The sequence below is a fragment of the Bombus fervidus genome, chromosome 14, assembly GCF_041682495.2.
Source record: "Bombus fervidus isolate BK054 chromosome 14, iyBomFerv1, whole genome shotgun sequence".
NCBI classification, from domain to species: domain Eukaryota; kingdom Metazoa; phylum Arthropoda; class Insecta; order Hymenoptera; family Apidae; genus Bombus; species Bombus fervidus.
Genome location: NC_091530.1, coordinates 4,535,037 through 4,560,862, shown reverse-complemented (window position 1 = coordinate 4,560,862; position 25,826 = coordinate 4,535,037). Strand labels below are relative to the sequence as shown.

Here is a 25,826-nt window from a genome sequence, read left to right as displayed (position 1 = left end):
TTTATTAAATACTTGTTTCTCTTTTTTGTACAAAAGATTTTTCTCATTTCTGTCAGTTTCATTTTTCTCTACTATAAATTTGGAGATATCGACACAAATTATTTTTGTATATTTTAATTAACAGACTAAAAACTATATTTTAGAATCTTCAATAAATGCATAAAGTGATAAATGCAAATGTAAAAGTAAATGGTAATAAGGAACTTTATGACGTAAAAAAGGATAGTCGAAATCGAGTACAGAGTACAAGGAAAAGATATCGAAGCCGTAGTTATTTTTACTATACACGAGATATTGATCCCTTTCTCCGAATATAACTTACCTTAAGAGGAGATAATATTTTTCTTACGAAAATCGGATCCAATAAAAATCAAAGTGTTCGCTGTCAGATATAATTCATTCCAAAATGCCAAAGCAGAAAAGGGTGTAGCACCAGTCTGCGATTACCTCATTCGCGGTCCCATGAGTGAAAGCGAAATTTGCGTTCACCGAGCTTTCTTTCGTAATTTATTCGGCCCGTGATCGATGAAAATATTAACACCCGCTTACAGAAACATACTTTCGAAACACTTTACGTGTCTTTGAAATATCGAAAAAGAATATATTCTGAACATTTTTTTTTTATAAATGTTCAAGTAAAGAATTAAGCTAACTAGTCTGTACTTAAAACGAAGTTCCTCGTGTTCTATCGTTAATCGACCAAGCTTTATGATCAAATCGCTAGACAGACTCTAAAGCATCTCACTCTCGGATCCACTCGTATTTCATTCTAATTTCACTCAAAGAGTCGAGAGCCTAGCTGAATTACGATCGCCATTACCAGACGATACTTGAAGGCACCTCGATCTATTCGCACGCGTGCGATAGGATTCCGATCGATTACGCATCGGGTGTAATTGACCCGCGATTCGCTGGCTACTCGGATAATTGCAGCCTCGGTAACTCTCGGAGGTCTGCATAGCGATACCGGTAAATCACGCAACGCGCAAATTTCCTCCATCAAGCGCCGAGTTAGATCGTCACGTTGGATTTCAGTGCTTCGCTCCTAATTTGTCGATCGTTTCCTTCGCTCCTGCGTTCGTTTTCTTTCCTCTGTTTTTGCGTTTCTATCGTTCCTTTTCCCCGCTTCTGTATTCCTCCTGCTTCTTTCCTCCGCTTCTTTTCTCTCCTTCTGCATCTCTTCCACTTCTTTCCTCCACGTCTATGTCCGAAGCTGTCTCTTTCCGGCGTTAGACTCACGACCTTGAGTCTGGGAAACAATCAAAGCGTTCCCGGCCAATGTCTATTTGCGGTGGCTCGAGTCGAGCTCGTCTGCAGCCGACCGTCTGGATGCGCCGCGAACTCTTCCCGAGAAGGGAATTTCCGCTTCACCTTCTAAGATTCCTCGGTGGGACCGATTGGGAATGATGAATGACCGAGGGCTGAATGACGTTTCCAGTCGAGACGGATTTCGACACTGGGCGTACGGTTAATTAATCATGCAGCTTCGATGGTTTTTCGCGTTATGTAACACGACCAGACCGGTAAGACACGCGAGTCTAGCAAATACGTACGAAGATCGGTTTGACTGGCTGGAATTAGGTTGCCGGTAACCTCCTCGTCGACGAAGACCAGTTAAGCAGCCGCTTGAAGTTCCTCGTTATTTGCATTGCTTATTTATTAGCTGGGAAAGTGTTTGATTTTAGTAAATACCGTTAACATGGTTGGTATTCTGGTTAGGGGTAAGATAAATTGACATGTATATGTAATATGTATTAATATATTTATTAATATATATTTACGTATATGTATATGTTGTTGTTAACTGCTAGTGATTGTTTCCTGATTGATTTCCCGTCGAAACTGAGGAGCGAATAATTTGGTTTTAAGGTAATGAGAATTAAACGAGGTGGTTATATATTGAAGATTATTAATTTAGTTTGTTCGAGGAGACGAGGATTACGTAAGAGGCCAATGTTCTTTCGTGTACGTTAAATATTTATATTTATTAATCTTGCAATGCAACTACTTTGCAGGATTTTTATTCGTGTTTGCGTTTATATTAGTATACTGTGGATAATTTCTTTGAAGAAATATTCTTTCTCGTTAAGAAGTGAATTGCTAATTTAGAAATACTGTTACCGATGTTGCCGTTTGTCCAAATCTAGCATTATACGTCGATGGTCTAAATGAAAAGGCAATAACGAGTTCGTGGATTATTGAACGTTGTTGAGTAATTCGTGACATAAATTCGTTTATTACGTTATTATATATTTCTATGTGCAAAAGAAATCTTTTATTTCATTATCATTTTTTATAAAATTTTTCTAAATATCAATACAGATATTTTATTTTATATTCCAAAGTTATCGATTATTTGTAATAATTTATTAAACAATAATGAGAATTATCGACGAGTACACCACATTGCCATTACCAACGTCATATATTTTATTAACTATAGCTGAATAACCAATAAGATTGGAAGAAACAAAGAGTAAAGAATCATTTAAAACGTCGAGATACAACAATATTGATTAGCATGGAACAGATACTAATTCCGTTAATAAAAGGGAGCGGTCGTTGCTCGATTTCTCTCCTTGAACCGTGCCGGTATCTCGTCCACGTGTTACTCGGCATCCTCTACTTTCTTTTTCCGTTTGTTTTATCATTACGCCTTCCGACGAAGCAGCACATAAGTATAAACAAACTTCCGACAGGAACATTTGCTTGTCTACGCATCAATCGGTTCTTTTTTTGAATATCAAACCGTTCCTATTATCGCTAAGAATCTCGTTCCGTATGCTTCATTTTTCTTTGCCTTCGACAAAGCTTCTTTCGTCTTTCATAATATTTTCTAGTTTACCGCTCTAGAGAATTGTTTTTTCTGTTATTTCTATCAGTATAGAAAAATTATAATATTTGATGTAAAGAAGCGTATTAAAAATTGTAGAATCAAAGAAACGTCGATCAAAAAATGTACCTATCACGTTCGCTATAAAATTTCTTGTCGTTGATAAAATTTCGAGAAACCGTATGGAATTTTTACAATAATATAATATTTCGTTTTCAGAAAATAGCAGTTTCCTCGAACTTCATTTTTCATTCTTATCCTGTCCCTCGAAATACGTTTTTTCCTTCAATCAAGAAGTTTTATTACTCGTAATGATCCAAGCAACATGCTTATCTCGCGATCGCTGATCCTCGATGACGATGGAAAATAGCTCTCTCCAAGACATTTACATGTTGGATAAATATTTGAAATGATTACATGTCATCGTTACTTGCGTTTACGCCTGCAATAAATTTGATTTATACGTGTAGTTGTCGTCGCATATAGTTACGGAAATTGTCGTTTTTCTTCTTGGCAACGCGGCGTGATCTTCAAATGGAACTTCCGTTTGCGTTACTTGCTTTGAAGAATTCTGCAGCAAGATTCGGTCCAATAAGACGTTGATGAAAAAGGTTAATGAAGGTTGAAGACATGGTTACTCAAGTTACCCAGGCACAAACCGTAACGTCGAAAACCTGTTTGTTCGGTCAGTGATAGCGTAACTTAACGGAACATCGTGGACATAAAGTATAAAATTTTTGCGTTGCAAAAATATTCAGACCATCCAACAGTATCGAAGATATCCTTTGTAAAATCGCGTAGAAAAATTTCTTTAAGTCTTTTTACCATCAAGTCATGGTGCACACGATATACTTTTTCCAAGAAAACTTGAATCACACGTATGTTTTATCGAAACACAAATTTATATGTACGTTTTTATATATTTTTTGTATATTTATTGAGACTTTTAAAAAGAAGCGCTTCCGGAATTCCAAAATACTTGGAATAAAATTATTACAGTTTCGTCATCTCCACTTCTTCTTAAAATAGCTTGCCTTTTAACTTCACTTTTAAAATATTATCTAGGTAGGATACAAGATGTCTTTCAAATTCTCTAAATGCTAAATTATTCATGTTCCCATCAACTTTCATGCAGCATTTTACAAAGTTATGTACCTTTATCGTAAATCTTCTTATCACTAAACGCAATATAAATGATTTATAGAAAATTTCTTCATTCACGCTAGAATTCAAAGAATTTTTATTTGAATAGCAGACTGTTCTGTTGTGGTCGAGGAATGCAAGAAAATTTCGGAACCATTAAAGAAGAAGATAATCTGGCTATTGTGCCCGTTTATTCTATTACACTGTAATCATTGTAGCCTCAAGTCTCCGCGAACTTTGTACGCGCTAGAGCTGGCTCTTAATAGTTAACTTTGAATGAAATAGAATTATGTACGTAGTAGTGCCAAGGCTACAAATACCGTTTATGTGCTTCCTTCGAGCGACGAACCTGCTTTTCATTCTCATTGCTTTCGCGTACCTCGTGGTGGGGAAAGGTAAAAAGGAAGGAACAGGGCGAGTCGTTCCGTGTGCCGAATGAGTTGGTCAATCATCATCGAAACGCGACGAAAATGCTTCGAGTTCTCTCCAATTTCAGGTATGGCAGAGGTGTTTTTAGCGGCACGAAAGGTTGCGCGCTTTAATGGCGCGGATGGAATTTATTTCAGCAGTTTCGTTAATTAACGAACGCGTCGAAACGAGCAGAGAACGCGAGTATTGTATCGTATTTTACATGGCCGTGATCGCGCGCAGAATTAAAATATCACAAACGTCCGGTATGATAAAAATCGATAATGAACCAGCACGATTGTTTCAGTACGAAAAAAAATCGCGATGGAGTACGATGAAAGCGGTGAGATTTTTTTTTTTGTGCGTTCACCGATGCAGGCTCGACGTAATTAACGGGGAAAAAGATTTCGCCGAGGTCTATGTTTTTAGTTGCTTTTCGTTTAATTGATACTTCATTGCTTTTTGGTTGGACAACGAAGCGAAACTCGCGTATAATCGTTCTTCCAGTTGACAAACGAATGCCATTGTAAGGAGTCGATTTCGCTTTCCGGCGATTTAAATAAATGAGAAATACTATAAAAATGTTGGAATTTTAGCCGATTAACCGGGTCATTCCTTAACCAGAATTTTTTATAATCATGAAATTGAAAGTTAATAAAGACAAATTAATTTTCTTAAATCGGTAATATCGGTTCTGACGGATTTTATCGAAATCATAAATTTCTATCCTATCTATCAAAAACCGAAAGCCTTGTATTTCAGTCTTCTAATCTTACAAATTTAATTCCTTCCTTAATCTTTGTTTCCTCTAGCTTTCTTAAACTTTGTTTCGATTCAAGATAAATTGCGTAAACATGCAGCCATCCAAAACGTGTAAATCCATACAGCATAAAATGTCAACGCCGTCATTACCTCATCCGAACGCTTAAAACGCTTAAACGAAAACAGATGTTTTAATTGCTGTAAATTCTGTGCTTATTTCAGCTTCGATTTTCTTTTTCTTACACGGTGAAGTTGAACCGTTTTCTCTCTCTCTCTCTCTCTCTCTCTTTTTTTTTTTGTCGAAAACGTGAAGTCTGTAGTCGCTGAAAGATAAGAAATAATCCGCGCGTTATCCGTTTCTCACAATTTCCTTTTTATTTTAACTTCCTTGTCCAACAGTGACACTTACGTATCGTAAGAAAGAATGAAACGACCTGACAGCGGCCAGGTTTGGTAACGTTGATAACTAGCATGACACGGGCTTTGACATTTCCTGATTCGGCTTTCTACATTTCACTTATCTTCAACTTCGTTCCACGGCTGATGAAACCGAGCGTCGAGATACAATCTCCACGGTTTCGACGTTTCGATTCGCGTGACACGTTCAATACGATCGAACCACGAGTTTCAGGAATTTCAAGGATCTTTATTCATTATCGATGCGAACAATTTTGGGAGAATTTGGTGAATAGATAGGTTCGATTCGCATGACACGTTTAATACAATCGAACCACGAGTTCCAGGAATTTCAAGGATCTTTATCCATCATCTATGCGAATAATTTTGGGAGAATTTGGTGAATAGATAGGTTCGATTCGCATGACACGTTTAATAGAATCGAACCACGAGTTCCAGGAATTTCAAAGATCTTTATCCATCATCTATGCGAATAATTTTGGGAGAATTTGGTGAATAGATAGGTTCGATTCTGTACAGGAAATTTACTGTGGCATGTTCAAGTTAAATATTTTTGAACAAAATTAAGTCCAACGAAGATAATACTATAATAGGTTGTATTCTATCGTTTCGTCCTTTAGTTGTAGAAACTACGTATGTACGTTGCTTTCTTAACTGTCTACTTTTTAAATCGGTATTTAGTTTTTGATAGTATTTCTTATAATTCGAGGGAATTATTACTAAATTCGTTATTACTAAATATTCAAGAAAGATAATTTGTAAATATAAATGAATTCTTTCAGAGAAATATCCAAAGTATAGGATCTCTATTATTTCCATGAAGTTTCTACTGATACGAGATCTCTGTATTAATTTACAGGTATACAGAGGTCTCAACATTATCACCGCGAAAGTAACAGAAGAGGAAAAGAAAATGGCACCGCATCACATGCTGGATATTCTAGATCCCCTGAAACATAATTACACGGTGGTACAATTCAGGGACATGGCTATACCCATTGTAATTTTTCCTCTTTTCCATCACGTTCGTTCTTTCTCTATCGATCACGATACCTATTAAAAATTTCCCAAAACTGCATGCAGTGTCAGAGCGTGCATCAAATATCATATCCAGGAAAACTCGTTTCACGGAAATTTAACGTTTCCAAAATTCGCTAAAACACAAACGATCTGCCGAACTGCGACAGCTCAGCAACTTTCGAAATACGCGTCGTTCCTCAAAAACCAGAAACTAGGAATAAAAAGAAAAAACGAAAGGAGGAAAAAAACCGTCTGTGGAATGCGATATCGCTCGAATACCATCGTCGCCTGGCGATCGTGCGTAATAATTAATAAGCAGCGCGTGAAAATGTCGACGCCGCGTTGCAAATCTCTCGAACTATGTTTCTGTATTTACATTTACATTTTCCGCGGGATTAATATTCGCGCCAGCATTTTGACATGGTAGTTCTTGGTAGTTTCGCGAAATCGGCTCGCTCCCCTTTTGTCTCCAACCCCCTTCAACGCCTAGTTTATCCAACGTTGAAACGAGCATCACGTTTTTTTTTTTTTTCAAAACGAGAACGCTTCGAAAAATGGAAATATTTGGACGAAGCCGAACGATACCACGAGGGGAGCCATGATATAGCTGTAATATGCCACGGTCCCTCTGGTCCCTCTACCGATATTCGATCCACGTTGCACTCCAGCTTTTAGCCTTCTTCGAACGTTCCTCTTCTTCTTTGGTCGATCTAGATCAACGATCTACAAGCGAGAAAGAAGCTCCCGATCATCGTCGGCGGGACCAACTATTACATAGAGTCTATACTTTGGAAAGTTCTATTAGATAAGATAGAGATCGAGAAAGATGATCAATTGGACGAAGAGAATGTGTCATATTCGAAGAAGATGAAGGTAGAATATGATCGGTCGACCACGAAAAGCAACCAGGAACTTTACGAGGAGCTAGTCCGAGTTGATCCGGAAATGGCCAAGCGATTTCATTCGAACAATAGGAGAAAGATCATTCGGTGAGTAGTTTAATATATTTACTACACTGTGTAAAATTATTAGATCTAGTTAGTACTAAAGTATTAATTTATTGCATCGATCAAATAGATAGAAGCGTGATGTAAGCTGTTCGGAAGCTACGTTGATCAATTTCATAAAGTGAAAAGTAGGGGAGAGTGATGATGTTGTAAAAACTATTTTCTAAATGAACTGTTTGACCGTAAGAATCAACAGATTATCGTGTTAGGAATTTCAATTTTTCAGTATTTAACTACGTTACATTCACTTTTATTTATGCAATTAACTTTTCGCCGTTATCATACATTTAATAAATATTTCCGTCGAAAAGTAGCGTCGTGTGTTCGAATCGTCTTGATCGTCCTACTTTATGAACCTATAAAAATTACACGTTTATCGAGTAATCGGCTAAACGTTTATCAAAATAATCCCCCTTTTCGATATCTGTTAGAGAAATTAATTTACAAAATTTCTTTTATCTTGCAAATATATTACGTTCGACCAAAACAGCTTACTTTTTGTTAACTATTTTGTATGTAATTTTGTGTCCGAATTTTGTTGATTTTTGTTCACGATTTAACGGGACAAATTTCAGTCCAGTATAAATGTCTTTAAATTCTACTTCACACCTGAATTAACTTCAAATTTCAATCATCTTCGCTTCAGTACTCTTCACAAAGTTATAAAGAACGAAAAAGAAATAAGAAACACGTCGGTTCGGTTCTTTAGTACGTTCCAGCCTTACGAAACATGTCCTCGTCCGCATAATTTGTCGCTAAAGAGATATTCATTTTTTCTCGTGTTGATGGCCTTTGTCGGTCTTGATACATGTCACATTCCATATCTAATAAGGTACTTTAATTTCATCGATAGAATTCCTAGCTGATAACCATTTGAAATTCACAAGACTTTAAATATCTCGCAAATAGTTTAACCAAATATTTGTCTTATCGACATCAATTAGCTTATCGAATAGTATTGATTTTTGTATAATTAATTAATTGTCGTATTAAACTGTGTCAAGATTTTCATGAAATTAAAGGGAATTATTTTTATTTAAACAGTGTACAAATCGTTCAATGTAAAATGTAACCAATCTTGTTATTTTCCAAAAATTATATCTTTTTACCGATCTTCCACTCGTAATTTAACTTTTATTAAATGCTCGCGTTTTATCATATAGGAATCTTGATTGCAAACACGTTATCTAGCCAGATTAGAATTGGATTTTCTCTACAATGTTCTTTCGAAACACGGTCGATAGAATTCTCATTTATGTAGTCCCGATTTTTAACTTACTCGTCGATTGTACCAGAATGAACCGGTTGCGCTAGCCTTGATAAAGATAAGCAAGGTCTGTGAACGGATTAATTTCGAGCACTATTATCCCTCCAATTGAATAACCGATCCTTCTGGCCATGTAACATTGTATGCTCTTAGTTAACACTCATACTACGGAATCAATAGTTTATTAAATGTACTTTTCCATGTAATTCATAGAGTTGACACTTCAATATATTTTTGTTGGCGATAAGTGGTATTTGTCATCGTTTAGATAACAGATGTTTAAGTAAAAAGGAATAGAGATCTCTATATAGAATTCGTTGATAGACGACCGTGATAGAAAAATATACCTACCGTATTAACTAATAGCTAAACTACGGGTGTTCACGTATCACGTGAACATTTATTAATAACAGAAGAAATATACAATTAATTAATAATAACAGAAGAAAAGATAGACCAACAAGGTAACAAAGCAATCGACTTGTGTCACTGTTAGATAACCTAGTTGCACGATAAACGGTATCACGAAATCGTCTTACGGTGCTACGATTTCGATCGAACAGATTTTATACCTTATCGAATCCACGTGTGGTATCCAAACGGTCGGTCGATAAATCGATGTCCCGCTAAATGCTGGAATCGTAAATAAAAGTCGCTACTTAACCAGGCCGAGAGAATCGGTGGGTAACGAGCGTGGATCTAAAGCTGCGTCCTCACTGAAACAACAGCGGGAAACTTTCTATCGTCAGTTATCGCGATGTAATATGCTCTATACTATAACATACTATAACTCTGATTACGTCGCTTCATTGTAAGTAATATATTCATTTTAAAAATTGATATTTGTCGAGTACTGCTTGAAATATGCAGCATCGAACAAGAAGGATAAAGTTGCTGGCAGTTGTTTCAGTGAGGATGCAGCTTAAAGGCTTCACGCGATCGGATAACGATTCGTGACATCTGATAACGATCGCCGGCTACAAGGATGTTCGGTCGTATATAAATCGTGGCGGGGAATTTCGAGGGAAAAGACGGAATTTCAGGCCGGTTCGTTTGGCTGTTCCCCTCTTGCGGAACGATATCGTAATTCAGGCCACGACGCTCGTTCTGTTTATCACGCGACGAATCCCGTGATAAATTACGGTAATTATGTTTTCTTAGTCTCGGAGAGATGCAAATTACCTGTGCGCGACTGCCTGCCCGGCCGGGTAATTGCGTGAAACCTTTAGTCGCGAATTGCTTGCCAAGGTTGCGGCGTCTCTCGAACCGGCTCTATTGAAAACGACGCTTTCAGCGATTGATTTTCGATGCTTGTCTCGTTTGTACGTTCCGTTGCCGATAAATCAGCGCGCATAACTCGCCAGAACGAACCGTTCAAAGCAATTCGATTTACGAATTTCTGAATAGTCTGCTACTTGCGTTTAGTAGCTACGACCTACAGCATCTTCTATTGTGTTCGTTTTGTTTGATATACTACGTGTTGTGTGTAACTAATGTTAAATTTTGCCATATAACAATTATCTTATTGTAACGTATTGTAATCCTCTGATTCTCGTAACTTAGCTTATATTATCGATGTAATTATGGGAAATTTTGTTCATTTCTGTGTGTCTATATCCTATGTAATAGATGTAATACCTGTGTAGGTATTGTGTGTATTTTTCTTTCTTATTTTTCGAAATTGTTTTATATGTTGTTTTTTAAAGAACGATAAAATAGTTTTCACTCTATAGTAGTGTGTGTGTGTGCGTGTAGTTTTTATTGCATTATAAATAAAGTTTGATTTCTAGATTATATCTGTTCGAGTTAACAAGAAAGAAGCATATGTATTTCATATTCTGGCCTTTCGATCAGACGTTATATAATTTTCTGTCCTACTTTTCGTGTTACTTAATTCGATGTATTTGTACATTCGCCGGTACATCTTCCTTATCGAGAAATGCTTATCGTTGAATATTTGAGGAAATTTTCGATACATCGTATAACTAATCAGACTTCGACGGTTTATGCAAATTCCAAATTTTATGAATACGAGCGAAGAAGAAGAAGTTGAAGAATTGAAAGTTCGTTTCATTTATTAAATATTTCTTTACTGCTACTTTACTAAATATTACTAATAATTACTTTACTTTCGGTATTTTATATATTTTCTATGCTTTCTGCAGAGTTTTTTACCATTAAATTTCCCCATAAATACATTGCAAACATTCAAAAAGTAAATTTATACCTAAAGAAATCTCCTATTCTTTTTTGAATGTAAAAAGGAGATTAAGGTGCAAATTCTTATCCTTATCGTTTCGTCTGCAATGTTTTCTGAGTCGTGCAGAATTAAAAGCGGTTCTTGTTGCTAATTTGTCATTCGACACACTAGTCACCCTTTCGCAAATTGCGTGGTTAATTATGGTAATTGCCTTTCCTTCGGTCGATGTCGATGGAAATTATTCTCGTGGTTGGACGGTTTCCTTGGCGATACGCGATACAGATGCTATCTTACAAACGAGCTGCGACCCGTTTAAAGTTGTAATAATAACGATAATAATAATCTGTCTCTCCTCCATTATCTTTTGGTCAGACTATGTTTTAATTAAGCGTGCTCATAAGCGAACAGAATGAGCATCGGTTTCGCGGTCGCAGGCGTAGCCGCAGACAGATCGTATGCACGCATTATGCAAAAAGGGCTCTGTCTCCCGTAAAATTGACTTTCGAATTCGTCCTGGCTCGAGAGTTGCGGTTTTTGATACCGTTCGCACGGGTTACGCAATAATCGCGAATATCGGAAAGAAATGGACACAAATCGAGAGAACCGGACCAAGTATCAGGCATATTATTTTTAGTGAGAAAGTTTTTTGAAAGTCGTTGATCTTGTTTTTAAACGGGATTTGTATGGTCGTCATATGTAAAAAGTAGTTTAATCGGTCAAATTATTCGAAGAACATGTTATTTTCAAACATTGATTTGACAAACAATATACACAGACTCGCGAAAGTATACGATCATTTGTAGACACCTTTGATGAATATATTGCGTGTGTTATACGAAACTTGTTAAAATGTTATTAGCATTGCTACGAGGCTCTACTAACATTATTGTATTAGTTATTGTTGGGTGTTATACCGCGATGTATCGAGGATTTTGTTAAGTCAGGTTTATGCCACGACCAAGAGCAGTCGCTACTTTTTAGGATTAGAATTTTAGCGCTACGATCGTTTGTCTGCTAGCGCTCAGATGGCATGTGAGTAATTTAACGGATTTGCAAAATCCATGTATTTTTAACTTTTTCGCGGCACTTTTCCATAATAGCTCGATATCCGAGACCTTGCCACAAACCATGGAGTTTTCAAACGATCTTTCGACGACCGACTTAACGGTTCTCGCGACGTAATTCGTAGCCTCTCGAAAATTCCACAGGGGTATGCACATTTCACCATCTCCACGCACACTCCCACATAGCACAGAGTGCTGGTACTGCTTTCAAAGACACAACGTGGAATGGAACGGAGGATACGAGTTATTAAAAATGTTTAAACAGCGTATTTTCGGAATAATTGCGATCGTATCTTAAAAAAAGTCAAGCTAAATCGCTATATCGTTGTACATCGTTTCGTGTAAGTATCGTGACGACAACGTCGTTATCTCTGCACACATTACATACACATACGCTCAACAGTTTTGTGCGTAAATACATTAAAAAATCACGATCAATCACCTGTAATCAATTTACCTTCTCCGCTCACACATCGCGAGAGCGAACACGATTGGTTACGCCCCTTGATCGAACTGGGACCTTTCTCTCCATTTTACAGTTATATTGAAAAAGTGTGAAACAAAGCTGAAACAAAATATATATATATAGAGAGAGAGAGGAATTACAAAAATATTGAAATTTTCCATTTATCGATATTTTCAAAATTCGTCACTCGTAAGAAATTCAGAGTCGTGTAGACTTCATAACAGTCGAGTAGAGCATTAAACTGCAAATATTTTAAACTGCATTATTTTACTTCTGCGCGATATAATTCCTCTGACGTCTTGTTGAATGCCGATTGACGTAAAATTCCTCTTCGAAACATGTGCACACGTAGCATCATTGGTCTCCAGGGTTTTAAATTTCGAAACTAACTTCCAATCCATCGTTCTGATATGTTCTGAAAAAGTGCTCTTCTACAGAAAGTTAAGAGATCCCTTTATATCGAATAACTGCTAAAAAATTGCAAGGTTTTATCTCGCACAATTTCAGAGATACAAGTTTATAGAAACATGGCCGACACACCCTGAAAGTAAGAAGGAAAGGAAAGGAAAGTCGAGTTGATTCCACCTGCTCTTCTTTCCTCTGCTATCATCTGTGATATTAAGAGCGGTAAAAGCGCATTCGCGCGATGGCCAGCTGTCAGCCTGCGTAATAACTTTCCCAGGATATAAATTTGTAGGCTCGAAGAAGATCGCATCTTAACTAAAGATATCCTCGCGTATTTGCGTGAAACTCTTGCGGAAGAGGAAGAAGTCCCTTTGAATCGTTTAAACTGTTTAATTCGACACTGGCCAAGAATGACGCGAAATTGCTGGAGTTATTAGAGGTTGCCACGCGATGGTCTGCATAAGCAGATCTTGATTATTGTAATTAAATAACATTTAATTAATATCGTTAAATATCGAGCGTTCATTTCGATTGCAAAATTCTAATTTAATTCGTAGATTGAAATCTATCGTCTTCGTCGGTTATTCTTATTTAGTTTTCAGTAATTTTAATTCAGATTATAAACATTATCCAAACATTATGGAACTCACTCGACGATTTCAACCGAGCCGCTAATAATTCATTAAAGTAGCTTATGCGACTATCGGTTAATTAAAAAAATTCTTCGAAACGGATGTTTGCATCGAAATAAATCAAAATTCAGCAAATAGATGTAGATCAGATCCATTTCCCTCTAAAAGCAATAAGTTTGAAATATGGTAGGTCCATTTACGAGTCTTATCTTACGTGATAAATCATTCTCTTCAAATAACATGTCGTTTGCAAAAATTGTTCTTCTGCATAGATAACTCATTGAGATTATTCAAATTGGAGAAAGGAAAATAAAAATCATGGCAACGTAGTAGCACGGCCAAGGCTGTTCGATTTTTATCGCGACGCAACAGAACCTCGAATGGACGAAATGGTCGGCAATGGCCAATTAGGGTAGGGCAAGTACATTTGTAGGCAACTGCCACACTTTCACAATATGGTCACTGGCAGCTGCCAGCGTTAAATCTTCTCTGCCGGAAGGTCCATGGAAAAGGTTTCGTTTTCCTTGGTGGAAAGATGTGACTGGTTTCATAGAACGCCTCTAGCTCAGGTCAGGCCAAGGACCAGGTGTCGAATTTTCCTTTGTGCTTGGCCTCTGTTCGACCAAGAAATATGTTATGCTGTCGTAGATTGCCTGCAGCTGGTCGAGATTGTTTGTTTAATCGTCGTTTTTGAAAATTATTCGGTGGAGCATGGCCGATCTAACGAAAAAAAAGATGGGACTTATTGTTGAAATATGTAGAAGTCTTGTCCAAGAACTCTCTTTGAGAGAAAGTCAGCCTTTATCCTCTTTTTGACGAACCTAACATACCAAAATTTAGTTCCGTTGCCTTTGTACATTTTTACATTATTTGTCTATCTCTGTACTTTTAATATTCACAATAGAAGATTCATACGAATAAATGACGATAATTCTATAAATTGTGATATCCAGTAAGATCCAAAAAGTCTTTCTGTTCGTTAAAATGCAAACAAGACGATTCTATCTGCGTGAAAGATGCGCATTTTTCTAACGAACTCGACGAAAGTTGAAACATAGTGTTGATGTTTCGCGAAATTATTCTTTGAAAAAAAAATTTTTCGAACGTGGCAGGACGTTATTTCAGAAGGTTAGCATTATTGTTCCACGAAACAACGTATCCTCGCCGATCTTTTTTCCGTGTCCGATCATTATCATGCGGCGAGCGTTTGGGTAGCTTGCAAGACGATTTAAAGTCGTTAGCTTCTTGTTTAATCATACGGCATCTTTGGGCGCATTTTGTTTTATGAACTGAACGAAGGGAGCAAAAAACGAGGAAGGTAGACCGTTATGGAGCTATTTTTTCCACGGCGAAAGCTGATACATTTTTTAAGCCGCCAGCCGACTCGGGTGGTTGCCTCTTAGCGAGTGGTAACATTAGCAATATTGTAGAATTCTTAAGAAGCGTGCTCAAGACCGAATCGCTAAAGCACAGAGAAAATGCACGAGCGTAATTTTGTACGGTGAACAGTTTTAATTTCTGCTCGATATACACATGTACATATTTGATTATGTTATGAATTCTTTATTTTGTTATTTTAATGTCTGACGGCAAATATGATCTAGAAATGTAAGTGTATTTATAGTATTTGAATGGAGGTAATTAATTTTGAATGTTTGAGCCTTATTATAGATTTCTTACTCTTGGTACAATAGAACTCTATTTATATGAACTTCATTAATTTGTTACTGAATTCGTTAATTTGAATCTCAGCTACTATATATGCGAACGTAAAATAATAGATAGTAGGAATAATTGATAACCTTCTATTATATCAACTCCGATTCTGAATTGAATTTTAATTTCAATTTTCGAGCTTGAATCTTTATTTTTATTTTCAAACGAACCATTTTACCCACATATTCGCTGTCTGAATTACTTTACAATATATATCGGTACTTAATGGTTATTTAAATCGGTATTGTTAAGAGACAACGTATCTTCTCCTCTGCACGATTATCAATTTACACGCATACTCGTGCTATCGATATAAATATGTCATCGGGTGTTCCGACCTACGTAGTTTGAGCCGTTTCTCGTCGTACCAAACACATATCGTATCTGGTCAGGGACGAACTTTTTTTTTTTTTTTATTGATTATTTGTTAAAATTTTTACAATTTGTCCAGAAGGACATTTGGTAAAATATTATAGTTTAAAGAATAAAATATAGCATGTGGATGGTTACCCCCAGCGGAGTTCCATCTTCTAGGTTTCCTATTGCATCTCTATTGCGAGGTTTGCGGGATGCTTCCTCTTCAGTCTTCTTTCTATTTTGGTTTTATTTGTTTCAGCAACCAGCTGGTTTGGGTGTGCTGCAAAGTCTTTCTTTGTACTTTTTTGCGTATCTAGCGATTTCCTCTTTGACTGTTGGAATTTTTAGATCTTTTCGTAGGTCTTCATTTCTGACGTACCATGGAGCGTTAACTATTGTCTTTAAAATTTTTGCTTGCTCTATTTCTATTTTGCTTATGTGACTCATTGCTGCCGTCCCCCATAGTGGGACGTGGGGGGGGGGGGGGGGACGAACTGGGAGTGAAATTTTTACCGGAAGATTACCCACATGACTGACCCTCCATTTTTAGTTCATTAATTAAATTCTACATCGAGCGATCCCAATGTGAAATTGTCCGGCACACGTGTTTTCTCATTATTTTTGTGACAGTTAAAAAGAATTTACGACTGTAATTTTATGCATATCGTTTTTCGTACAAAAAAATTAAATTTTACGCTTCCAAATTCCTTCCGACCCACCGGAAATTTTCCCAAAGTCACGATTGTTAGGTCGTGCCTGTGTGGAAACAATGGGAAAACGTGCTTCCAGTTCTTCCTTTCTGGCCTTGGTTGGCAAAAGGGACACAGTTTCGATGGAAAAGTTTCTACAACTTCGGTCAGTCCTTTTTGTGTCGTTAATTTTACTTACAAGTCTACAAACCAACTGGTTGCTGAAACAAATAAAATCAAAATAGAAAGAAGACTGAAGAGGAAGCATCCCGCAGACCTCGCAATAGAGATGCAATAGGCAACCTAGAAGATGGAACCCCGCTGGGGGTAACCATCCACATGCTATATTTTTATTCTTTAAGCTATAATATTTTACTAAATGTCCTTCTGGACAAATTGTAAAATTTAAACAAATAATCAATAAAAAAAAAAAAAAACTTACAAGTCTTCAAAAAATCGAAATCATATAGAAATTTATTCGGGCATACTAAAACAATACTTAACGATTTTCCAGACGGTTGTCTACTGCCGAAGCAATAAGTCTGGCGATTGTTTAAAAATATATTTGGTCTCGTTGTTTATCGTTCACGTACTTACACGTGTGTGCAAGATTGTACACGAGCCACGTGGTGCGATAGGGCCGTGTCACGACTTCCTGGCGCCCGATGGGTACTTTCTTCCGGAAACGACACGTTCCATTAATTTTACGTGAAACGCGGGCTCTGTTTTCGCGAGGCTAAAACATACGGTGATTGTTCCTTCAAGGTTGTTTATTGTTTTTACCAATCGTATTTGTGCTCGAAATGCGTTACGCTTTTTTATGATTGCTCCAAGTTGATTACATGAAAGCAGCATGAAGTTTACGAGTAGCGTAAAGATTGTTGTAAGTGATAGAAACTTATTTCGTACACTTTTAATGGCGGAAAAGTGATATAGGGATACGGTGAAGAAGACGTTGGTCTTAAAAGTAGGAGTTACGATGTAGTAAAAGAAACATTGAAGGCTCTGGGTATGTATAAAATTTATCAAAATGAGTGGAACGTTAAGGAAATATAGACGAAGAAATTAGCGTCGACACAGATATTAAACGACTCTTGGAAATTCCCGCTCATAGTCGTAATATTAATAAGTTAGGATTCACGATAATGTAAATTAACTGAAGAAAGAATTGCAATTGGAAATGTCCTATTAATTATTTAAGAAACATGACGTATATACACTTTGATTCTGTTTAATTTACCCAATTATCGTAGTCACGGATTTTTCACGATAATCTTATTGAGAAACAAAAGGACTACAATATCATTGCAATTCTCTTCCAGACCGAGGAAACCTTAAATCTCTGATTTATTGTATATCATAAAAGGTATGTTATACATCCATTTATAATCGTTAGTTGTTTTTTTATTATTTTATAAAAATATTAACGGTTATATATGTCTAACATAAATATAACAAATGAGTTAATTCAAAGTGTTCCCAAATGTCACCGTGCCAGTTTCCGGCACAACATGGTAGAAGCGTTTCATTGTTTTCACCCTCTTCGCTTCCGAATCTTCGCGGTCGTTCTCGTTTTCTCCGTGGACTACGATGGCGTTTCACGACCGAGAAGTTGACAGCCTTGAAACGATCAAAAGATCGGCCGAAAGGGAGCACGATGAATTTTCTTGAAACAGAGGCTATAAATCAGACTTTTGTTAGCAGGTGGTCCGTACGGTTTATTCGTCCGCGATGCCATCCGAAACGACCTCCGGAGTTACCGAATTTCTGACACAATTCACGGTTTCGGCATAAAGAGCTAATTGTTACTGTACCCCATTTAACTTTATTTGGAACACTTTAAGGATCAGCCAGAGCCAGTTTCGCGTTAATATCGATTCGAAGAAGGTTAAGTGACTCACTTACGCTATTACATAAAAGGGATATCACTTTTACCCACATTTTCTTCTTTCCTCCTATATCGTTTTAATTTTGTCGGCTTTCATTATCGCGCAAACGCCGGAATTCAGATACAACGGTGTTTATACGACGTGATGAATTCTAATTAGCATAATAGGATTGGTCGAAGCACGAAAACCGGATACATATTATCGGAATTTTTGATCTTTTACACTGAAGCGTGTTTCGTGAAATGTCTCTTTGGCTACATGCTTCTGCATCTTTTAACCATTCCTGTTTTACAGAGAAATTATTCTCCATTTATATTTACATATATATGAATAATGTTTTATGTAAATCGTTACGTATAGTTTTAAATTTGAAATTTGAAAATTGAAATTGCTAAGTATTTTCATCATTTTGGTCGTATCGACACATAATATATTTTGACCTATACCAACAACGGTAGAATGAAAGATTCATAGTGGCTGGTTTTCACAATGCTTTCTCCAACATCGATGATACCGTCGAAGATCGGTCGCGAACGGAAGTGACGCGAGTTCGAGTCGAATTGTTACGAAACTCAAGGACTCGAGAATCTTTTTTAAGATCTCTCTTGTATCGTCGCAAGATCGCTGGGGCATCGACCTGATTCAGATACGAGAAGGAACGAGCAACCGAGGCCAAGCAATACTAATTTCACTGAATCAGCACTCGAGATAAGCTGCCAGCTGGTTCAATGATTTATAGCCACTCCTAAACAAATTATGTAGATCGCGGTATTTGATTAGCGCCAAGCAGATAGCACACAGAGGCCGACGTTGGTACACGGAGTCGCGAAACCTCGCAGTGAAACCGAATGTTAGTAGATAAAGTCTTTACCTCGCGACACTACCAAATCACTCGAGTCTTTATTCTCATCTCGTTTGACCTCAACCTTAACGATCTTCACCATTTTCTCTCGCGAATTGTTAAATTATTCGGTGATTTGAGAATTGCTCGGTTCATCTTCATTTATGTTGGATAATTACTCAATCACCTACGTACACATTAGTTAAAAATATTTAGAGATAGATTTTAATCGAGTAAAAAGGAATGGAATAATAATTATTTGTCCTTTTCCTTAAACAAACAGCAGAATAACATATACATAGGTGATATAGGTCAATATAGAAGGTAAAGAGCGAATTGTAATGGTGTGCATGGAAGAAACGTGTGATGGATCGACGCGTGAAAGTTTCGCTCGCGTAATACGGGCTTAAGTTCGAGTAGTAAAGGGAATGCCCTGTCTTTATCGCAGCCGGTGTTTCAGCATTGACCCCGCTGCCTTAATAAAGCAGCGGGTTTTCGATTCGATCTGTCTGGACACGCCCAGTGATCCTTTCACGCTTCTTTCCCAACTTACCCGATCGTTCTCTCTCTGTCCCTTTCTCTTTTTCTCCTCGTCTTTCGCGTCGTCGCTTAACCAGCATGTCTCTGTCTCGTGATTCTTAACCTCTTCTTATATGCGGCAAAGGCGAATAAGTTTCGTGCACATTTTCATCGACGGCCAAAAAACAACCCAGTCTCTCTGCGTAACACTTCCTTTGTCATGACTTTTGACCGATCCATTCGTTACGAGAATTATAACGTAGATGTCTGACTCTAACCCTTTTCTGTTTCCGTTTTTCCACGCGAGTTTCCTAATTATTGGTGAGATTTACGATTAAAGGGGAAAATAAAGGGGAATGTTGCGGAATAACTTTATTACGAATAGCAGGATCAATATTCGATACTTTAGTCTACCAATAGAGCAACAAAATGTAGTTTAATTTCAGTTTATAATGTGTTTATTCATTATAGGTTGAAGTTTATCAATTTAATTTCGTTTATAACGAACGTGATACATGGACGAAAAGATAATTTCTTTTTTTTTTTTTTTGTTTTTTTAAATCAAGATGTCGAAGCTGCCAGGAATTGGATTAGTTACTTAATGATGGCCTTATGAAAGCACTTATGGTTTATTAAAAACTCACAGTGCGTATAAAAACTACTTGCTCGAAGCACGTACGTTACAGTTAGAAGTCATTTTATATCCTGTTTAAAATAATAATGCGGTGGAACGCTGACTATCCTGACGCGGATTACGTGGACACCGATTATCCAGAGTGTCGATTACACGGAAATCGATTCCTTGATCCGCCGATTATCCGAACATGTAAATTGAGATTGTGAATATAAGTTAGCGATTAAATAGAGGAAAACAAAGTTATATCCATGAAGCTTTTCTGTGAGAACGAATCGTGTTATGTTTTACAAAAGAATCAGGTATTTATCGAAGATAATGTATTAATCAGCGTCGAGTAATGGTTAAACAAGATAATGGATATTTTAATACACACGATATTTCTACCTGTGATAGTTAATTGATATGCAACCGCAGGTACATCGTTCCTTGAGATTTCTCTCCTTTCCCTTATTGACAGTATTTCAATATGCTAGTTTTGACACAGGGGAGAGGAAGGAAAAATGTGTGAAAAAAGCATTGCATGTATTTTAGGTCTCAAATATTTGAATTCCTCAAACGACGTTTACATTTACGCGATTAAACCTAGTTAATCGTTCAGATTTCATTCTACATTTCATATCGTAACTCTTTAGCATTAAAATTTCATTTATTTACGGAAAGAAAATATAATTCATTAAAAATCTGTCCTTTAATCTGAAATTTTACTAATTATTACTAATTATATTTATTGTAACAGATAAGCAATTCATATATTAGATTAAAATACATTAATAAGATATTGTACAATAATACGGCGATAATCAAATAAAATGATGTTTATTTTTGTTTGCTTATCAAATAAGAATTCAATAAAGACAATTGATTAGAAAACAAAAGTTTGAACGAGCGCAGTACAATAGTTCTTCACGATACTCAAGTATCCTTTATTCTTCTCAGTAATTACACTCGATGTACAAGTATCCGAGGAATTCTTTCATATTAATAAAAATTCCCTCGACCGTCTCGGACAATTTCAATAAACGTTATTTCGCATACCGCGCTTGCAACACAAGCGAAGCTCATTCATTATCCATTCATCCAAACATTTTTCTCGTTCGTTAAATACAGCCTCGCAAATTCATTAACGTGAAAGGAAACTTTATCTTCGCCATGTATTCCCTCTTCGTTTTCATCTTTTCGTTCAATTTGCTGTATGAATAGCAAAATTCATCAACGCTCGTACATAAAGTATCTTCCATCTGCAATTACGTAACGTGTTCATCGATAATACATGCGGACGAACGCTGATACGTCGACAAAAAATACCGAGTTTTTCCACGGTAATCTCCCGCGAAGGTGGAATAAGATTTTTTAATAAAACAGGATAAAAGTTTAAGGGAATATTATACTGTGGCAGACGCTCGTTTTCTTTTTGACATATTTTCGCAAGCAATTTGTACAAATTGTTTTATCATTGTTCAATATATAACAAATTTATATTTATCTACGTTTCGATAATTACAAATCTTCTGAAAGGAAACCAACCAAAATTGGCGATGCTGTAAATATTCAAACGCGTCTGTTCGCTCCTTTATCTGCTTCGACAAAATCAATTATGTTTATGAATATTTTTAAATGCTTCTTCCTTAATGAGATAACAAATGTTATAGGATTTGATAATAACTTAAAATAACTTTTAAGTTCAATACATAAGTTTTCATATGTGTTCTAATATTTATGAACATGCGTTGCATCTTCGAGTCATTATATTTTTCAAAAATCTAGAGGTAGGACAAAGAAAGAAACCGACTTTTCTAAGGGTCTACGATAGAATACGCCCTTAAGCTGCGTTTCGACGTTTCGATGGGAATCGTTGGCGAGAATTTCCATGTGAAAAGATGGTAGTAGGTACCGAGTCGCACGCGCCGCGTTGTAAACTCTCTGGACACTCGGTGAGAAGGAAGAAAGCGCTAGAAGAAGCACGGAAAAATAGCGTGGAACGTCGGGCAGCATGAAAGTATCACTATACGAGGAGAATTTAGCAAGTCTCTCGGTTCGCTATCGTTGAACATTGTCGCGCTGTTGTATTTATTTCGAAGTTTCCCATCTGCCCGTAGCCAGAGCCTGACAAATGCAGATATCTTTACTGCGCATTATTTCGCACTCTACAGGACTGATAACAGTGACTTAGCGCTATAAATTCTATTCTTCTTGCAATTGCTGGCCATGCTCTGGCAAAGTGTTGGCGGAGGGGAACCAACCGCCATCGTTGGGATACACGTGCATCTGGCTGGGTGAATTTATCAGCCAGCTTTCTTATTCCACGCTGTTCACCCCTCTCGATACCAGTGCAATTTCACGGGAACAGTTTACGGGTGCGTTTCGCGAAATCATGCGGAGAACTAGTGATATATGTAGTTCCTGAGCAGGGTAAATCCTTTATTCTAAAGCGACTGAATTATGTCGGAGGGCTTCCTAACAGGAAAGCTTCTGTTCTATTCGGTTTTGTACGCGATATTTATGGGATTTCGTGACTGTTGGGAACTTCAAACACTTTGTTGTAGGATCTTGTATGGAAGCTTTGAGAATCTTATCTTTAAAACCTTTTGCATAATTCGAGTACTATTATTAATGAAATTTTATCTCACAAATATGTTACAAATGATGAATATTTAAAACTTTGGATAAGTGTGAAAAGAATCTGCAAATGTACATAGTAATTACAATATACTTAGAGCAATATATATTTAATGAAAAATTAGTATACAGTTTCTTAAGCATAGAGAGGAGAGTCGTGCGGTACCGATCGCTCTAAGTTCTTTTTGTTATATCTTGGTTTAGAGTTAAAATCAAAATTTTGTTTATTCAAACAAAAGTATTAATATTTAGCGAAAAAAGCCAGATCTAATTTTTGTCAGTACTGAACGATTTTCCTTTGATGGGCGTCCCACAGAATATCTTCAGATTTGTTTCAAACTTTACTGTTTACTATCAATATGATCATGATAGTCGAGTATCACAGTAATACCAGCGAAATTGCAAAATGTTGTATAGCACGTGTAACGTATTCATAAAAGGCTTGTACTTACAAGTATTCGAATAAGTACTTTCGCCAGTTTGTGCGATAACTTTAGATATCAAGATAGCGAATGCCAGATTTTAAGGGCATTCGTAGAGAAAGTATTTTAAAATAATTGTGTCTTCCATATGTATATTTCCAGTGACGAACGTAAGATAACCATACGATTAAGTTTTTGATTTCTGTACATTGTGCAATCACACGCGCGTTGAAGTAACTGCCGTTACGACAAGTGTTGTAATGTTATGTAACGTAACAGTATAATAACGTATGCATAACGTATGCATAAGTAGCATAACGTATGCGGTGACGCTCGTAGACCTACGATAGAACTCAGACTTTTCATCATTTCTTTATATTACTTTAAAAAGTTCCATAGAAGTAAAGACAAACATTTCAACAATATTTTCGCAAGTATAAAAATTCTCTCGTTTTTCTTCTATGTCCAATATGATTGTATAGAATTTTCCTTTGCATTACTCGACATCTTTGTAAGTGACACGAGGTTTCGTGGACAGAAACCAAAGTATATACGTACACATACGTATGTGCCCCTTATCCCTTTTGTACGCCTTGTCTGTGAAGTAAGGCTCCGCTGGGGTCATTTGATGGAAAGATATTGTATAGAACCAAGTGAAACAAGAAGAAATTTTCAACGGCAATGTATTTCAACAAAGTTATAAAAGTGAGCAGAAAAATTTTACAAAAGGAATAAAATACGTATTATTTTAACCCTAGGTTTACGGACATTTCGATTGCGCCAAATTGACGCGTATCCGTAATCCTAGTGTTAATAAAATGCATGATAATTAGCTAGAAAGTCGGTGCCATCTTGGACCTCGATGATTTCTTTATTATGTCGTAGAAATCTTTTAGATTTGGAGATATCCCCAGGAAAACTGTCGGTACCATTGCAGTAAATTCTGCTTATATCGTGCGTCCGTGACAACGTATACGTTAGTATTGGTTGTCTTACGGCGGCCGAATAAATGACACCTAACCCAAACCTATATAAACTATAAACAAAAGATAAGAATTAGGTTTGGGTTAGGTGTTATCTTATCCGGTCGCCGCCGTGAGGCGGCCGACAACCAATACTAACGCATACCTTGTCACGGAAACACAATTATGGGAAGAATTCAGTGTAGTGATATCCGATAGTTCCTCGTACATACTTGGAAGCTAAGGCCGAGTGGCGGTTACATGTATAGATAAAAGTTGTTCGGAATCATGCTCCCGACAACATACTAAAAAATCATCGAAATCCAAGGTGGCTGCAATTATTCCAAATAGTTGCACTCTTCGTTTATATATCAAACTGGTATCAAAAAATCAATTTTATTGAATTCGTGTTCAGAATGATGTCTTACTATTACTTACCGTATTTATCATTCAACAACATCGTCACACTTTTAAACTGTGTGCCCATTCGCAACAAGTATTGGAAACTCACCAATAACAAGGCTTTCTCTAATATCTTCCGAACACCATTAAAAGATTCCAACACTTCTTATATCGTCACATTTACCGTTTTCCCTAAAAAAAAGTCGAAGAAATATCATTAATTTGGAATCACGGTACATATTACTCTGGCCTCAAGAAGCTTTATATCTGCCCCGGACATCGTAGTTCCGCACCACTAGTCACAGATTCGCTTAAAATCGTCCACTGTTTCCTTCCTCTCTTATTACGAGGCTAAGATCCCAAGATCCTAATATACGAGGATATCGCCACGTTCGCGCTTTTTTCGCGATATAAGTCGTCACCGAATATTTCACCGCATTTCTGTCAATACGGTCGAGTCCTTCTCCACCTCAATCGTGAAAAAGGAGCACGAACTGGACGTGGGCATGCGACAGGGAAAAAGGGCGCCTCCACGAGAAATAAGAAGGGGATAAATAAGATCGGGAAGAAGGGAGAAAGAGAGAAAGTTGGCGAGATGAACAAAGGTCCAGACACAGAGAAAAGGGGAAATATTCCGGACGCGCTCCGCTGAGACAGGCAGGCCCTTGCAATCACTGTTTGAATCTTTGCCAAGCTTTCTCCGAACCTTTCGTGTCCCCTCCTATTTATCTACTCCTGTTCCACTGTCTCTTTTTCTATTTCCTATCGGTTCTTCGCCTCTTCTTCTCGCGTTCGAGACGTTGTCGTCCTGCAGCCAGTTTTCTCCTAAACGCATACCGATTTCGAGGGACGTAATAGGCGATTTCACTTGATGAATATACTCGCGACCCATCCGGTCTAGACGGTATTAAACCATCGCTGCGAAGTGGAGACGATCATAAGGCCGAAAATAGGGGTTACCGAGGCGGTAACTCTATCTTACGTTTTCCTTAAGATCGATAAGGGCGAGTCGAGTGTTCCTCGAAAACGTGTCGGTTGTTCGATGTCCGGTTGATTTGCCGGCGAAGTGCACAGGATAGATTTTGATAGTTTGGATTTTGAAACGAAACGAATTTTAAAAATAATTCCACGTTTTCTGTTAGTCTTTATTGT

At 37.1% G+C, this 25,826-nt stretch overlaps 1 protein-coding gene across 3 annotated transcripts in view; it reads left to right on the top strand.

The window, feature by feature from the left end:
- The window catches only part of LOC139994573 (tRNA dimethylallyltransferase), a 117,534-nt gene that overhangs the window by 27,106 nt on the left and 64,602 nt on the right, over positions 1-25,826 (top strand). For all 3 annotated transcript variants that reach the window (XR_011801673.1, XM_072017376.1, XM_072017377.1), the window contains exons 2-3: positions 6,423-6,563; positions 7,298-7,572. Coding sequence is in view for 2 of the 3 variants with exons in the window: in XM_072017376.1 (XP_071873477.1) it covers positions 6,423-6,563; positions 7,298-7,572 (416 nt within the window). In the remaining variant the exon portion in view is untranslated. The remainder of the gene's footprint in view (positions 1-6,422; positions 6,564-7,297; positions 7,573-25,826) is intronic.